Source organism: Tetrahymena thermophila, assembly GCF_000189635.1.
Source record: "Tetrahymena thermophila SB210 genomic scaffold scf_8254587, whole genome shotgun sequence".
In the NCBI taxonomy this organism is placed as follows: Eukaryota; Ciliophora; class Oligohymenophorea; order Hymenostomatida; family Tetrahymenidae; genus Tetrahymena; species Tetrahymena thermophila.
The window spans coordinates 138,616-156,753 of record NW_002476358.1 but is presented as its reverse complement, the minus strand read 5'-3'; the positions used below and the strand labels follow the sequence as shown (position 1 = coordinate 156,753).

At 24.7% G+C, this 18,138-nt stretch overlaps 6 protein-coding genes across 6 annotated transcripts in view; 5 read left to right on the top strand and 1 right to left on the bottom strand. All coding sequences in view use genetic code 6, as the record gives it.

Annotated features, from left to right (window-relative positions):
* Positions 1–29: 29 nt before the first annotated feature.
* On the top strand, positions 30–2,805 carry TTHERM_00387030 (calpain family cysteine protease; the record flags this gene model as incomplete). The annotated part of the gene is made up of 3 exons (XM_001019306.2): positions 30–812; positions 1,030–1,097; positions 1,251–2,805. 3 exons carry the CDS (start codon positions 30–32, stop codon positions 2,803–2,805), a joined length of 2,406 nt encoding a protein of 801 aa, XP_001019306.2.
* A 786-nt stretch (positions 2,806–3,591) lies between these two features.
* Positions 3,592–7,099, top strand: TTHERM_00387020 (3'5'-cyclic nucleotide phosphodiesterase family protein; the record flags this gene model as incomplete). Its single annotated transcript, XM_001019305.2, has 11 exons — positions 3,592–4,086; positions 4,209–4,330; positions 4,811–5,057; positions 5,123–5,287; positions 5,353–5,486; positions 5,543–5,768; positions 5,833–6,014; positions 6,078–6,129; positions 6,214–6,580; positions 6,650–6,786; positions 6,839–7,099. 11 exons carry the CDS (start codon positions 3,592–3,594, stop codon positions 7,097–7,099), a joined length of 2,388 nt encoding a protein of 795 aa, XP_001019305.2.
* Positions 7,100–7,551: 452 nt separating this feature from the next.
* Positions 7,552–10,272, bottom strand: TTHERM_00387010 (hypothetical protein; the record flags this gene model as incomplete). The annotated part of the gene is made up of 1 exon (XM_001019304.2): positions 7,552–10,272. The coding sequence occupies exon 1, from the start codon at positions 10,201–10,203 to the stop codon at positions 7,552–7,554; it is 2,652 nt and encodes an 883-aa protein (XP_001019304.1). The 5' UTR covers positions 10,204–10,272.
* Positions 10,273–11,359: 1,087 nt separating this feature from the next.
* Positions 11,360–12,949, top strand: TTHERM_00387000 (transmembrane protein, putative; the record flags this gene model as incomplete). Its single annotated transcript, XM_001019303.2, has 1 exon — positions 11,360–12,949. One exon carries the CDS (start codon positions 11,360–11,362, stop codon positions 12,947–12,949), a length of 1,590 nt encoding a protein of 529 aa, XP_001019303.2.
* A 670-nt stretch (positions 12,950–13,619) lies between these two features.
* On the top strand, positions 13,620–15,145 carry TTHERM_00386990 (hypothetical protein; the record flags this gene model as incomplete). Its single annotated transcript, XM_001019302.3, has 2 exons — positions 13,620–13,872; positions 14,109–15,145. Exons 1-2 carry the CDS (start codon positions 13,794–13,796, stop codon positions 15,143–15,145), a joined length of 1,116 nt encoding a protein of 371 aa, XP_001019302.1. The 5' UTR covers positions 13,620–13,793.
* A 988-nt stretch (positions 15,146–16,133) lies between these two features.
* The window catches only part of TTHERM_00384990 (hypothetical protein), a 7,796-nt gene continuing 5,791 nt past the window's right edge, over positions 16,134–18,138 (top strand). Inside the window, exons 1-3 of the mRNA XM_001019300.3 lie at positions 16,134–16,273; positions 16,332–16,465; positions 16,605–18,135. Coding sequence (XP_001019300.3) covers positions 16,338–16,465; positions 16,605–18,135 — 1,659 coding nt within the window. The 5' untranslated portion in view covers positions 16,134–16,273; positions 16,332–16,337. The remainder of the gene's footprint in view (positions 16,274–16,331; positions 16,466–16,604; positions 18,136–18,138) is intronic.

Sequence of the window (18,138 nt, the reverse complement as noted above, 5' to 3'; positions counted from 1 at the left end):
TTAAAACAAGCATTTGAAATTATAAATAAATGGGTGGAGGATCATCAAAAAAGAAAGATATTAATGATATTGAAAAAAACAACTAACAAGGTCCAAATGGATCATCTTCAAAAAAAAATAATAATGGTAAAAATGGATAGCAAATATCAAACAATTCTCCAGTAAAAGGTGGTTATAAGAGACATAAGCAATTCGAAGTTTCAAAAATCCATCTCCAATCTCATGAATTGAATGAATTAAAGTGCATGACAGCAAATAAAAGAGTAGTAACTGATTTTGTTGTTGGCAATAATAGGAGCTCTTAGTCATAGTATTAATCTATTCTTGATTAGCTAAGCTAAGGAGAGGGACAACTTTATTATTAAGATCCTAACTTCCCTGCTTAGCTATCTTCCCTAACAAAGGATATAAATACCTTTGAAAGAGCATAAAAATTGACATGGAAGCGCCCTCAGTAATTTATGATTCCAGAAAAAGGGAAGCCTCTACAATACCATGTATTTTAAAAAGGAATTGAGCCTAATGATGTCCTTTAAGGTGACTTGGGAGATTGCTATTTTATGTCAGCTCTCTGTTGCTTAGCCGAAAGACCTGGCCTGATCGAGAGGCTTTTTGAAACCAAAGAAGTAAACTAGCATGGGTGTTATTGTGTTTGGCTGTGTCACGATGGTGAATGGACTTAAGTTGTATTAGATGATTTCTTCCCTTGCTTTAATGATGGAGGGCCTGCTTTTTCAAGATCTCATGACAACGAGCTTTGGGCTTTGCTTTTAGAAAAAGCTTATGCCAAGCTTTTTGGAGCTTATGATAAAGTAAGAAAACATAAATTTTTTCATTTAGCATTTACTGAGGGCGAAAATAAATATATCAATTATATATATATTTACATAATAATAAGATTTATAAATTTAAAATTTTAAAAATAAAATGTAAGAAATTTAAAAAGGAATGCAAAATATAATATTTATTTTTAGGATCTATGAAGATCTCCTTCTATCTCATCATATTAACATTTTTGTTTATAACAAGATTGAATCTGGTTTGGCAGGACATGCAATTCACGATTTAACTGGTGCTCCATATGAATATTTTGTTAGGTAAAGTTCGTATTTTTAAAAGCAAATATACAACATAATATTTTTTATTTTTCATTTTATAACGATTAAAATTTGCATTCATTCATTAATTTGTTATTGACACTTCTTTACAAACATATTTTGAATTTTGAAATTATTTAAATTAAATTATAGAGACAACGATATAGATTTTGATGAGAATGATATATGGGATTTCCTTATTTAGAACCTAATCAATAGAAATTATATCGTTACAGCAAGTTCTGAATAAAATACAAGACATCTTGAGCAAAACTAAGACTATTTAGGTATTATTAGCAATCATAGTTATAGTATATTGGATGCAAGAGAAGTTACAGATAGTGAAGGATAAAAAGATAGAATCATATAGATCCGTAATCCATGGGGATAGTTTGAATGGAAAGGAGATTGGAGTGATAATTCTTACAAATGGACTCAGCGTTTAGCTTAGGAATTAAAAGTTTAAGAAAGTGATGATGGTATTTTTTGGATGAGTATTAATGATTTCTAAAGCAAGTTCTCTCAGATAATGGTCTCAAAGGTTGAAAATAATTATAAATATAGCAGTATAAGGAGTAGTAAAGCACCTGTCTAAGAAAAAGTTACAGTGAGAGTCTTTACTATGAAAGTTTTTTCAAGGACTAAGTGTTTTATTGGTGTTTCTTAAAGAGACAAGAGAAATTTTGCTAAAAATCCAAAGTTTAAAAATTACAATTACTCTTTAATGAGAATTATTGTATCAAGCTTAGATAGTGATGGTCATGATAAGTCAGGGTAAGTAGAGAATTTCGTTGGATCTGCTTTTGAATGCGAAAGGGATATTTCTTTTGAAACTCAAGAAGCATTAGAGCCAGGAACTTATCTTGTTTATGTAGAATGTGACTGGACTTAAGATGATGTCCGTGAATTTGTTGTTTGGTGCTATGGAGAAAATCCTGTAGAATTTTTAGAAATTAAATCTGCATAAAATGCATTAACTTCTACAACACCAAAAACCAATAAATAATTCGGCGACAGCGCTATAATATACGAAAATTTAGTTGATGACTTAATTGAATCTCATTAAGAATGCGAAGAATAAGACAGAATTCATAGATATAACGATTAAATTTATCGTACATGTGGTTCAGTCTGTGGTTATGTATATTTTCTTTATGAGAATGCATCATAGGATGTTCATCTTCGTGAAGAACTGACTATGAAAAATTATTAATATCTAGAAATATGTTCACCTAAATCATTCTCTGATTAAGTTAAAGTGAATGTAGCCCCAGGTGATAGGTAGGTTATAAAATATAGAGTTGATGCTCGTGGTAGAGGGGAATATTCTTACCAAACATCTGTAAATTATATATTATTGCAGCATGTAGATCCTGATGATGAAAGTAAATTAATGCAGCTTGCTTTACTATCTCCCTCTAAAGTTAAATAAAGAGAAATGCATGGACACTAAATGAAGATATTTGTACACACTTTTGTTTATTACGGAGGAGTTTGTTTCTTATACATTAATAAGACTTCATCTAAGACATATGTGGAAGATTTAGAGTTGGAAATTCACAATCTCGATATCAAGAGTGCTGTCAACGACCCTGAATGCATTCATATAGAAGTTCCTGCTCAAACCTAGTGGCTTCTAAATTTAGTTACTATTGATTTAAAAGAAGAAATAGCATATAAACCAAAGATGACTTACTACCTAAAATGAATTAATGAAATATATTAACTAAAAAATAATATAACATTTCATTAATTTTATAATTAAAATTAAAAATCCATATTAATTTATCAAAATAAATGTATTCAATTCATGTTTACTAAAATGCAATTTTTACAAAATAAAAAATTAATTTGTATGCAGTTGCAAATTTATTATAGATAGTTAATTGAATATTTTAGTTTTATGAACATTTTAAGGGAAATATTTATTTAAATTAATTACAAATTTATTTTAATTTACTTTACTTGTTTCGATAATATTAAGCCAAAGCTTTCATAATTCAAATTTTAATAAATTTTTACTAACAAAAAAATAAATAAAAAGTTTATAATAAAAATACTGTGTAAGATTATTCTATTGTATAATAAAGAAAAAACTGTTTTAACATTAAATGTTAAAAAAAAAAGATAATCATAAATCTAAAGAAACTGATTGGTTTCCTTTAAGATTTAGGTTTATTTATTTTTAATATTTTGCTTAGAATAAAAATAAAAAGAAATTTTATTTTTATTAAATAATATTAAACATAATCGAAAGAGAAATCGTAAAAATGTTTAAAAAATAAAATTTGATTTGACATTCAATAAAAGCTAAAAATAAATTTTTTTTACCTTTATAAATAAATATTAAAATAAACGTAACTTAATAAGAAGACATAGATTTACTGACTGATAAATAAGAGATAATAGTATTATATGCTTATTTTAGTATATCAATGAACTAAATTAAATTTTTCCAATTTTAAAGTTCTAACTCTCAAATAAATGAATTTTAATGCAAATAGTAATTAAAATACACAAAGCATTAAAAATTAAACGTATTTGCTTGAATTAGTTAGTTATTTAGTCGACCAAGCAACTCTTAACTCTAAAAAAAAAAACTCAATAATTAGTAAAAAAAAGTTCTTTAAAAAAAATATTAAATATTGGCAAATTTAACTACAAAGTAGTATTAAGCTTGAACAATAAAAAGCCAACAAAAAAGTAATAGTCGTAAAATAGATTAGGGTCAAAAGTCGAATTCCAAGCATATTTAATAGAAGAATCGTCTAATTCTAATAATAGAACTATAAAAATGAGTGATGATGAGAGGAATTCTTAAGTAGATGCTGATACAGCAGGAAATGTGAATAAAAATAACGCCAATGCAGATAATAATAGCAATCAAGGTGCTAGGCTTGATGATGACAAACCAAACATACTTGATTAAGAAAAAATGAGATTAAACTCAAGTCAAGCTATTTCTTAAGACAAAAATGCTGCTCCAGATGTAAATAATTTTAAAAATAACAATCAGCATTTTTAAGCTGATATCTAGTTTCAATTATATGCTCATGCTTGCTAAGATTAAGTCATATCTAAGGAGAAATTGATTTTTTTTATTTAAAATAGGATAAGAAATAAATAATGATTTAGAGCCAAAGGAGAGAATCAAAGAGCATTCATTCATTAGAGAAAAAAGGGACAGCAAAACGTTTATCTAACTATTTAGATCCAAATCAAATACTTTAGAAGTAAATAGTTTTAATCTGTTAAATAAAACACACAAACAAATAAACAAAAAGTAAAATATCGATCAAGCGAGTTATTGCAAATTAATTTAATTTTTGCTTTTAATTTTAAAAGACTCTACAAAAATGATTTAATTGATTTAAAACTACAATTACTCGCATTAGCTATCTATACAATTAACTTGAATAAATAGAGAATGTATTTGTAAATAAATATAAAAAAAACGATAGTTATTTCACTTCATTACCCAGCTAAATAATATACAATTTCTTAGTTTTTTGATATAATTTTTTATAAGCTGCAAGTAAGTAATCACTCGCTCACTCGCTGATTTTAATTCATTTTTTTGAAAAGTAAGTTAGGCTAAAAAGATAATAAATAAAAACTTAAAAGTTCAACCTTAGCGAAATAAAAAAAATATTAAATTTAAATCTACTTTAAATGTTTATATAAATATTTAAATTATTTTTATTTTTTTATAGAAGAAAAATAAACTTAAAGAAAGAGATTTTTCATCTTGTCAATAGCAAAATATTTGACTATTTTATTATTCTGATGGTCATTTTCTATACTTTGATTATTTTTGTTTACTTTGGTCTTGATTCAAAATAATATGATTCAATTAAAGAAGTCTAGCTCGCTCTTAGCATTATTTAGTTCATAGAATTATCTATCCTTATTATATTTTGCATAGAAATTTTCTTAAAAATATATGCTTTGTCTGCCAGTGTAATTTAATTCTAATAAAGATTTATACATTAAATAAATTTATTTATTACTAATATTTTAAATAGACCTATTTTAAAGATAAATTCAATATCTGGGATGCAGTATTCATATTTTTATCACTAGTTTTAACTATTCTTGATATTATCATTTTAGACTATACATTTTCTACAATTACAAGAATAGCTAGGAGTATTTTTAGATTTGTTCGTCTTTTCCTAGTATTTAGAAGGGTAAACAACCATTTTTTTAAATAATCTAATTGATACACTATAAAATATAATTAATTAAACTAAAGGTAAATGAAATTTAATCTATCTAATCTCTAAATTTAGAAGGTTCTATTAAAACTCCTGTTGAAAGAATAATGGATATTTTCGAAATGCTTAAAAACTATATTGAAGATCCTGAGATGGTAAAGCAGCTAAAATGGTAAAATTTCTTTATTCAAAATTAAATTTTTTTCTTAGGTTTACTATTTTTACTAGGTGCTAGGAAATGGTTAATAGCAATAAATTATATGAACCTATCCTAGGTGATGGAGAAGCTGCAATTTGGGGAAATATATATGCAACCAATGGTAATTAAGGAAAAGCTAAGAAGAAAGGAACTGCAATTAAGAACAATGCTTTATCTCTAGGGAATACAGCAAGTATAGCGGATCCAAACACTCCTATGGCTTTCAATTTTAAACCCATAATTGTCCCTTAAGAGGTATATATACTTTACTCAAACTTTGATAAAATGATAATCAAATTATATTTAAAAAAAATAAAAGCATGTTGAATATTTCAAAAATATAGATGATATTGGCTTTGATGTATTTACATATCATCAAAAAATATAAGACAATAACCTAGCAAACTTATTGATACATCTTTTTAATAGATATGATGTATTTTTCAAAGCAAAAATAGAGCCTCAACATTTATTTAATTGGGCTGTATTAGTTTCAAATGGGTAACTAACTAACTAATATATAAATTGATATCTTAAATAACTTATCTATTTAATTATATCTAGGTATTAAGATAACTTTTACCATAATAAAATGCATGCTTTTGATGTAACATAGGTATTAAAAAATTAATTTTAATTTTTCATTTCAATTAACGTGATCATATAAAATATATATTCAATTTTTATATATTTTTATTAGACTATGCACTATTTTATGTAATCACTAAATTTTATTGGTATTGCTGATCTTTCTGGATTAGAAATAGGCTTAATGTATATTGCAGCAGCTGCTCATGACTATCAACACCCTGGTTTTAATAATCCATACTTGATTAACACAAGAAATGAGTTAGCTATACGTTATAATGATAAATCACCATTAGAAAATCATCATGCATTTTCAACTTTCTTGTTGATGTAAGAGGAGAATTGCAACATTTTTGTACACTTAACAAAAGATGAATTCAAAAAATCAAGAGAAAGAATTATTAGTATGATTCTTCATACTGATAACTCTTAGCATTTTGCAGATCTTGCAAAACTCAAAGGAAGACTCACTTCATAAGGTATTTATAAATATTTTCTTTTGGAAAGAATAATGCCTAATTATTTTATTATTTACATAAATAAAAAAGATTTTGATCCAAAAGATAAAGATAAAGATATTTGTATGATGTCACTTTTGCATTCAGCAGATGTTTCAAACCCATATAAACCTTGGGAAATATGTAGATAATGGACATTTAAGGTTTTAGATGAGTTCTGGAATTAGGTATTTTTTTAAGTCAAAAAGAAGAAAAATATTTAAACTTTATTAAATAAAGGGTGATTTAGAAAGACAAAGTGGATTACCTATAACTTACTTATGTGACAGATTCACAACAAATACAAGTAAAAGCCAAGCTGGATTTATAGATTTTATCGTAAAACCTCTCTATGAATCTGTACAAAAATTTTTACCTCTCTTAGATTTATCTCCATTTGAAGTCAACAAAGCTAAATGGGCTGAACTTGTTGATTTCTATGAATAAGAATTACAAAAAATCAAGAGAGAAAGTGAAATCCTTGAATTAGAAAAGGTTTGATGATTTTCACAAAATTTTTGTTAAAACCTCCTCATTCATTCATATATACATAAATTCTATTAATCAATCGTTACATTTAAATAATCTAAACAAAGCTTAAAAAAAGATAAATATTATTATTTATTTTTAATTATATTTATTTTCTATTATAAAAAGCTAATTAATAGATTAAATCTAATAATCGTTTTTCATTTACTACTTACATAAAAATTTGTTTACTTCCTACTTTATAAATGCGTTCATCTTAATGGTTTAAAAATTTTGATTTAATATATTCTTAATTATTTTTAATTTTTCATTGAAAAAAATAAAACAAAATAAGTTATTAATTTTCGAAAATAATTTTTAAAAAAATCTATCATTTTTTAATGATTAAGAAATATTTATATTAATAAAATTGATCAAAATAAATGATATAAATTGATTGAATAGAAATGCAAATAATTATGTTTTCAATTAATATTATCGAGAAGAGCTAGCTTTGCTTTTATTGAGTCTATGTAGAGATTATTTGCTTATTCTTATGCATCAAAGTCGTTATTGTTATTGCTGCGTAGTTCTTTAAGCTTTGCATTGTGCTCTAAGCGATTAGCACTTTGTAGAATAAATTTATATTTTTCATTACTTGAGAGAGAAGGATCGTATTTATACTTTTCCCAGTCTTCTAGTTTAGACTTTTTCCCAACTTTCTTTTCTTATACTTCACGCTATTTACGTAATTCTTGGATATAATCTACTTAATATTTTTTTTGTGGTGGTTTTGGTGGTTCTTCCATTGCTTAAGGTTTGAATTATTTTGGCTATTTTACTGGCTTATTTTAGGCTGAATTTGAAGAGTAAGATGATTTGCCAGCATATAGGTTAGAAGCTCTATTATTATTGTTATCATTATTTTCCATATTATCATCAAAAGCAGGATTATAGAGACTACTTTTTTGGTTAGATAAATCGTCAGTCCTGTTATACAATTCTAATTATTAGTCCTATTTACTGAAATTAGTCTATTCCTATGATCGCTCTCTGCCTTAGCTTCTGTTTACATTGCCATTTTTGTTTGGTTTATAAGAAATTCTATTGACTCTACTTTATTGATTTGAAGGGGATAAATTTGAATTTGAAGAAAAACCAATTCCAACTTTCTTAGCTCTATGTGATTATTAATTAATTCCAAAATTATTTGGTGTTCTTATGATGTTATGGCTCTTAGCCTATGACTATTATTAAGGATTGTAATTATTTTGGCTTTCATCATCGTAAAGATGTTAATTTTCCATGCTATCTAAATTAGGTTTTGGCTTGACTCTTGGCACATGAACTTCTTTTACTAACTTTGCATACTCCTTTCTACGTTCGATTTATTCCTTTTTCTTTTACATTTCAATAACTTCTTTCATTTTAAAGAGCTTATCATCTTCAAGCACTTTATTTAAAGCAGATGTTTTAGGATATTTGTAATTATCTCCTTCTAAACTATTATACTCAGCTAATACATTAGTCTTGGCCTACAATTTACGAATCTTAATTTCTTCATCGTGTTTTTTTGCATGCTCCCTTATTTCTTAAAGATCTATAGGCTTATAAAGCTTGCGCTTTTCAGCTAATTCTTTTTTCCTTTTTTCAAGTTCTGGAAGCTCGACTTCCTACTTATAGCGCTCATCAGGGTTATTAACCTATAAATCTTTTTTGATATCCTTTATAATTAAATTTGATTGTTTATTTATTATTCTTCTTTCTTCACTACGTATTCTAATTTGCTCGAGCTTTTATGAAATTTTTTCTTTTTTTTCTTCATTCATCTTTTCTTTAATTCGCAGCTATCTTTCGTGAGATTCTTTAATATCTTCTTGCAACAGCTTATTAAACATGTCCCTCTCCTTTTACATTTTAAGCTCTTTTTCCTTACGTACCATATTCATTTTTCTTATTAAACTTAAAGCATGTTCCTGTGCTTCCTTGTCTTCTGAAATTTCAGAGTATTTTACAAATTTGTTTTCTTTTTTCTTTTTTTCATCATTGGCATTATTTATTTAAGCTATTTCACTTTAAATTATCTTTAATTCCTCTTCTAATTCTCTCTTTTTGCGCTAGGCTTCTTCAATTCTCTTTCTCTTCTCTTCTGATTCAAACTAGTTATTCTATGGACTTAATGAAGAGCTACCAAGTCTCTTTGAATTTCTCATACTATTTTAAGATAAATTATTTTTTTCAATGCTTTATTTTCTCTTTCCCTCATCTACATTCACTTAATCAGTAGAATTCTAATTAGTATTGATTTATTCTAAGATAGCGCTTTATTTTAATAGCTCCTCATCCTGTTTCTTTTTATTAGGATTATTCAAGAGGTCTTACAAATCTACATCTTAAGCACTTACATCGTTGTTTTCACGTAGGTTCTTCTTTTCCTAGATTTCAGATATGTTGCCAAAATCTTAAGGATTATTTACTTTTCCTCCTACTTCTTACTTCTTCTTTTAGTTATTTTTTTGCTTATCATCTTAATTAAAATCTTGTTATTCATCCAAATTAGCAAATTCGTCTTCATCAATAATCTATTCCTATTCAAAAGCTGAATTTTTCAGATCTTTTTTCTATTCAATCTTCCCTAAATCGCCTTTGCTTTTTAAAGATAAAGATTTCATCAATAATGTAGCACTATTTTTAGATGACTAGTTTACAGTATCAGGACCCTTTTTGAAAAACTAGAACAAACGCTCTGAGGCTTTTAATTTTTAATCTTATTCTTATTCAGTTTCATTATTTTTTTCAAGTTATTATTACAATTATAAATTGCTCTCTTGCTACAAATTGGTTTATTCTGCTACATTTTCTCTTTTTTCTTTATTATTAATTTAACCAGCTTCTTAATTTTGATTGGCTTCCTATTTTTAATTATCTTGGAATGAGTTATCTATCATATCTAATATATTTTTATCTCCTAATTTATTATTGTTGTTATTTAAAACTTAGTTAACGTTGTCTAATATTTTAGATCCTTGTTAAGAAGCTCTAGAATATGAGTATTATTTATCTTATTAGAATGAAGTTTAATGACCCTCTACTTCATCCTTTCTAACTTTTGTTGATTCTGTTTGGTATTTACTCATTTACTATATTTTACAAAGATATTAGTTAGCTTTTTATCTTTAAATTAATACAGTACACTAATCTTTTTTTTAAAACTATAAAGTTTTATTAATAATCAAAAGTCAGCTTTTAAATATCAGCTATGCTTATTGCATTCATATATATTTTAAATTTTTACATTTTTCTTTTAATAAAGTTTATTATTTTTTAATTTCAAGTTAGGTATTTTCTACAAATACTTGATTTCATTAATGAATATTAGATAATATTCAAAAAGTTATTGTTTTAAATAAAAAAAATAATAGAATTTTATAATTTAATCAAGATATTCATCTTATTAAACACAAAATAAGCTCAGATAAAATAAAAAAAATATTACATAAAAGCTATTGTTATCTCAGTATGAAGTTTTAATATTTTCACTATAATAATTAAAATTCATTCTTATATTGATCATTTATCATAAATTATTACCATATCTAGTGTATTGAATGGTTTAAATAGCTAGTATAACTTCCTATATATTATAATTCTGGCAAAAATTGAATAAGATTAGTTTTAAAATTAAAAAAACAGTTTTATTATTTCCAAAATATAAAGAAGATATATTTTGAGGTCTTTGATAATGATATTAAGTAAAAATATTTCACAAATCTTAAATTTATACCTAAAAAACATAATAATTTCCAAATATTTAAATAATTAATATTTACAAATCATAAAAGAAAAAAAAAAATTATATTTTGCTAAAAAAATAATTTTTAAAATTTAAACAATTTATTAAAAAAAATAGTATAAAATTATAATAAAATTGTTATCATAGAAAAATAAATAGTTTCCATTTATTTAAAAAAAATAAATTATTTGATCAGAGTTATATCAAACGAAATAAATAAATAAATGACTGTTAAAGAAAATTTAGTGTTTGATTAAAAATAAAAAAAATATTATCATATACTTATCTGAATGTGTTAAATTTTTAAAAGACCGTCATTAATTATTTTTGCTTTCAAATATTAATGATTTTAAATTAATTAGTAAATAATTTATCAATTGTTATTTTTATTACTATCATCATTAATTTTAATAAAAAAGAAAAGCTCAAAGATTAGACAAAGGATAAAAGTTTTATTTGAAGTATTAGATAAACTAACACATTATTAATAATTTTCAATTATGAAAAATTCAAGTAGCATTAAAGGTCTTATTTTTATAGTAGTGATAGCAGTATTAATAGCAAATGTTTAGAATTGCTAGATTATTTCATGCGTCAACGAAAACGAAGGAAATGATGGTGCTTGTTTTGACTACGAAAACATTAATAAAGAAATTAAAATGTTTCCTCATAGCTGTTAAAACTGTCAATTGCAGTTAAATTCAATCATAAAGGATAATGGAGACATTAATTAAGAAGGTATTGATAGTTACGATAAATGCTCAAGCTCCCCTGTTTCTTTTAAAAGTTATAATGGATAATCTTGCGAATAAAATTCAGATTGCATTTCTTCCAAATGTGAAGGCAAAATATGCAAGGGAAAATCCTTATTAGAAGATTGTGATGATGATTCACAACTATTTTGTGATAGTAATCTTTCTTGCGTGAATAAAAAATGCTAGAAGGTAAAATAAGAGGGTGAATAATGTTAAAACACGTCTGATTGCGATAACAAAAGTTTTTGCTATAACAATAAATGTGTGAAATATGGTAGTTTAAGTGATGGAGAAAAAGTAGAAGGAAATAGCAATAGAGTTGAAATTAAATGCAGTAGCTTCTTAGTTGATAAAAATGGTACTTGTGTTACAAATGGAGAAAGTATAGTAATTTCCTCATGCCCACTTTCAAAAAAATGTTCATCTGATGAAACTTTTAGCTGTAACATTTTTACTAATTAGTAAGTTTCCTAATCAAAAGGTGGTATAACTAAGAACATAAAGGCATATATTGAACAAGTATTGCAAAAAATATTATCTTTAAATTAGCTCTGTCCAAATTCTTTGAAATTTTCTCATAGTTGCCACTTAATATCTGATCAAATAGCCGAATTAAATGAAATTAATACACTTTACTAAAATATTAGTAGGTTACTGAATATGCCATAGTGCATGCAAAACTAACTAAAATATTAAAATCTCTATAAACTATTTTCAACTGAGTCCAAATAAGTTGAAGGTTAAGTGATAGGGGATATATCACCAGATAGTAATTCTGAGTCAAGTAATTAGATGTTTATTCTTATACTAGTATTTCTTGTTATTCTTACTGCAGCTGCTGCCGGATATTTCTTTATCAAAAAAAGATCTATTTAAAAGGCAGAAGATCCTTAAATAATATCTGAAACTTAAGAATCTGCAAATAAGCGTAATAACTCTACTTCAAAAAAGGATAAAAATGTTAATATTAGTGCTTAGAATAAAGAAGCATTGAATTTAGAATATAATCCAACATCAGCGAAGGGAGATAACCAAATCGACATAAGTAATTTATAGGGGATCTAAGATCCTAAAAAAAATGGGCATTTGGAAACCAGTGTAAATTAGAATTTCTTTAGTATAGACGGTGAAGATGAAAAAGAGGGTAAAATTGTAGATTCCTATGAAGATAATTAAAGTGAGAGTGATAATGGAGTATCATATGAAAATGTGTTTAACATAGAAGGTGAAAATATAGATAAACCAAACTCATAGAGAAAAAAGAGACGTTAAACAAATAGGAAGAAAATAGTTAAAAAAGACTCTGAAAAGAAATATGAAGTAGTAGAAGAATGAGCATTTCGTTTTCTTCGAAATTAATATTAGCTTAATTAAAATTAAATTCGTTTTAAAAATAATTATTATCTGCATGAATAATTTATAATAACATCAGTAATGTCTTTTTTTATTTTCGACTTATTTTATATGTTGACTATCACATTTTACGCCTTTATTAAAAGGATTTTCAATTATTTAGTTTAAACAAACATTTAAATATGATATAATAATAATTAAATATATTTTTAATTTCATCAGAAAATTCTTTGCATATATTGAGTATTTCTTTATTAACTATTATTAATGCTATATAAGGATTATATGAATAAAGATTTATTTATAAGATTTTTTTGCTATTTTTAGTTTTTAATACCGAACAGTTTGATAAGTGTTTTATAAAATGTATTCATACATACAATTCAAATAAATTATCTGTTAAATTAAAATGACTATTAATTATTTCAGTAATAAATGAATTTATTTTGTTTTTAATTTATTCAATTCTGCTTTTGGTTAGAAGATTTTTTATGAGATTTGACCCAAATAACCAGTATAGTGGAAGTGTCATTTATAAAGCATATCTTGAGTCAATTTTATGAACTAGAGAGAATTAATAAACATTCAATCAGAAATCTATCCACCTCAATTTAATTATATTGAATTTAATTGAAATATCGATCAAATAAAACAAAAGTAATATTTAAATGAAAGCTATAAAGTGATCAAAACAAAAATTAATAAAAAAATACTTTAAATTTTTTATAATTTTGCAAACTTTCTAAAAATCAAAAATTTGCACACTCTACATATATACAAACATAATTATAAATAAATCAATAAAAATCTAAGAAAATTAGAGAAAATGGGATTCAAATTTAATTAGACTAAAAGATCTGATAGCTCTTAAAAGAAGAAAAATATTAGGCCAACTAACAGAAGATGTATTTTTTGATCATTTTTATTCTTTTATTCTTCTTCTTTTTATCATTTGATCACCTACTGAAATACACTTCAAAATGGTTAATAGCTCAAAATATTTTAGTATTTACAAAAACTTGCTATAAAAATATTGATAAAACAAAAATTTTTTTTGTTAGATGTTTGAATATGCTGTTATTTGGCCATCTTACCTCTTTTTTATTTATGAGTTAATAATAAAATATTTTGAAACTTATAGGTGCTTCAACCATTATGGAGTAGTACAGCGAAAGAATAGATTTAGAGAATTGTAGAAGAGATCTGAAAGCCTTACTTAAAAAATGTATATTTAAAATTGTTGCTGCAGAGAGTGTGGATCAAGAAATAAGCTTTTTGAATGAAGTAAAGCGCCTACTAAATAAAGCCTGCCAAGGAAATCCAAATGCTAGTTAATATGATAGTTTGAAATAAATAGTTAAAGAAATGTATTAGATTGCAGCTGATAAATAAATTGATTAATACTACCATTAAAGTTCTAAGTATATTGATCATTTAAATGTACATGATGAATCTTTTAGAATTTATGCTCTTCGTAATTTCTAGACCCTAACATCAAACACAAATGGGGATCAGCAACTTACTTTTGCAAATTTGATTTAATATAATTAGCAAAGTTTTGGATTAGATATTAATTCTGATGATGCTTAAGAAGACGTAGAAGATGATGAAGGAGAAGAGCAATTTTATGAATAGCTTTAAATACAAAGCGACTAAACAGATTTTTAAACATAAAATGAATAAACTCAATAATCAATAGCAGAGCAAATTATTAGTTCTCCTCATTCAAATATTTCAATTCATTAATAAGCTAGTAATAGTAATATCACTCCTTCGTAATAAGAAACTTCAAACAACAGACAATTAATGAGAAGTTCAAACCGCACAAACTTTAACTTCTTTTCAGATCATTCCCATTCCACTTCTTCGAATCATTCAAACCAAAACGTGAGATAAAACCACTAAGTAATATCTTACAGTAACGAACCAGTGCAAATAAGGTACTAGACAAATAATTAAAATTAAAACTAAACATCAATCGTCAGAGTGAATTTCATAGATTAGCACATTATGTCTGGTGATAACGACTATAGAATAAGCTATCCAAGAAATAGAATCGCAAGCACAAACTAAAACACATAAATAAGAGTAGAAGATCACAAAGACTAGCAATAAATAAATGAAATATCACAATAAAATATTATCTCAAGAAGAGTTATTCAGTAAAATCAAATATGATCTTCTATTCTTTTTGATTTCTATTCTTTGGTTTGAATAAAAACAAAAAGTTTTTATTCAGTAAGTTCTAGGAATAAAATTTGAAATAAAAAGGCAAAATTAAAGAAAATTTTATATCTTAAAAGATTTGTAAAAAAGCAATATAAATAAATGTTTTTTTGAATATTTAAATACTCATAATCATCTGAAAACTAAATATAAGTTTACTGATAAGAATAATCGTGATGTTCTTATAGAAAAAACATTCATTTTAAAAAGAGAGAACTCTATCTATAGTAATTATTATATATATCAAAGCATTATATAAAGCAAATAATTTATTATTTTTATAATTAATTAGTGTATGTAACTCCATTATATAAATATATTTATATACTATGATACTTTTCAAAGCTCCTATACAGTTTATTTTTAATCATTTTTATTATTAGCAATTAAAAAAAAAAAATTACAAATGTCACTTTTTGAATCATAAAATTTGAAAACATATCTAATTTATTCTTTATCATTTTTAAATGTAATATTCATTCTTTCATTTAAATAATTAAAACAAAAATAATCTTTTGAATTTATCTTCTAAATAATTTTTCATTCAAAATTATTTGAATGTGTTTAAATTTGAACGAAACAAACTTAATTGGTTTTTGAAGATGAAAGAAAAATAAATATTAGATGTATTTTTTATATTTAATGATAAATGTTTGAATGGTTGATTGATTTAATTTAATACAGATGAAATAAAAATGTGTTTCTCTTTTTATTTTTAGATTTAAGCTATTTATTCAAATACTTAATAATGTTTGATCTTGTAAAAAACCCAAAATTATAATTAATAATGATTAATAGTTGTAGTAAAGAATGGCTATCTTTATTCTTAAACAATAATAAATTCGATGAAAATATTTAATTTGATATTTCATAAATGTTATTATCACTTTGATTACCATCATAATCAAATAAAAACCATTCAATTAGAGATTGTTTAGATAGAAATCATAAATAAAAAAAAATATTAAATTTGCAAAGTAATATCTATTTAACTATTCGTTTCCCACAAATTTAATCTATTCACATCATAAATCTAATTACTCTGTAATATTTATTGATTATTCTCAAAAAGGACAAGCTGTAAAAATTATAATTTTTAGAGTTAAATAAAGCTAATTATTGGATACTATTATAATAGGTTTTGATGAGTAGGGATAAGACACTAACATTATAAAATAAACAAGCAAGATTTTAAAAGGATTATGTTCTGGAAAACTATATGGATGGATCTCTATCTGAAGAAAACGACGAAGAAGATTAAGAGGAGGATTAGTAATTAATTTTATAAAACATTTAAACACAATTTTAGTGAACGTTTTTTTATAATGAACTGTTAATTTATTATTTTAAAACAATTGAGCAAAATGACATAATACAAATGCATAAATAATATAGAATTTTGATATTATAGGTTTATTAAAGGGATGAAAATATAAGAGAAGCTTATATTTGATAATAAAGTGCAGAATAGCTAGAAAGTGCAGTTTGAAAGTGACTAAAATGATAGTGATGAAGATTCAAATTAAATAGTAGATTTAAAAAATGATCTAAAGAAAAAGATGATTGAAAAAAATATGTTATCATATGATTAAAAGGATAACTTAGAACAAAGGAAAGATGTTGACAACTTATTAAAAATTGGTAAGAAATAAGCAGCAAAAGATTCAGTTGTTCATAAAAACCAGTAAAAATTTAACAATCAAGTAGATGAATAGCTAAAAAAGCAAAACTTAGTTCTGAAAAAAGGACCTATAAAATCTGGATTTGATGTAATAGCAAGCACCAATTAAGTTTTAAAAAAGTAATATGAGGAATCTGTAAGATTAGAAGAATATGATTAACAATTTTCTTAAAAAGAGCAAAAATTTATAGAGATGATAGATAGTTTGAAGTTTTAAAACAAGAAGAAAGAGTTATAAATTGTTTAATTAAAAGAAAGTTTGATGCAGTAATAAAAAAAGCTGAATGGTGATAATTATGGATAAAGCTAGATATTTAACGTCTCCGTACATGCAAATAATAGCAATATTTTATTTAACAGCTCTTATTATAGTAATAAATTTGTGACTACTTTAAATTAGCATAGCATTTTAGGTTGTAGAGCAACAAGCAATTTTATCCTTAAAGACAACGAAGAAAACTAAAAACTTATTTAATCCAGAATTGAAGATCTTAAAGAGCAGTTGGAAGATCAATAAAAAAAATAATTTCATGAAGAAACATAAAATGAAACTTTAGAGTTTAAAATAAAGGAAATGTAAGCGACGAAAGTTGTTTTGTAAAGAGAAATACAAAATAATTAACTGCTACTTAAGAATTATGATACATAACTAAATGATTTAAGTGAAAAGCTAGAACAATATGAAAAATAAGAAAGTAGCATGAAAAATTAATGCAGTGTAATGAATAAATTTATAGCTGCAGACGAAGAACAAAAAAAAGAATTTTTAAATAAAAGAAAGGGAAATTATGAATGCTATAAAATGGATATTAAAGATGCTTTACAGGAACACAATTAAATTCAGTAACAAATAGAAAAGGCTACAATATAAATTGAAAAAATGAAGCTAGAAATTGAAGAATTAGATTACCATGCTAAAGTTAAGCGCTAACAAACTTAGTAATCTTCAGAAATTTTGAGCATTTTAGAAAATTTTGATCTGCTTTGTGATGTTTTTATATATAACGATCCATCAATATCAAATATTATGGAGATAGAAAATGCATATGAATTAACAAACAAAAAAAAAGTTGTTGGTTTTCATTAGCCTCAAGTGGCGAATAATAACGATGCTGTTTCCTAAAAATAAAATAAAAAAAGAAAAGCTTAAAATAGCAATCATAATAATGCAGATCAAGTTGCAAATAGTAATAGTACTAATAATGTTAGTAACAATAATCCACCTTCTCTTCCTAACAAAGATAATTCTTAAATACCTCAGGTT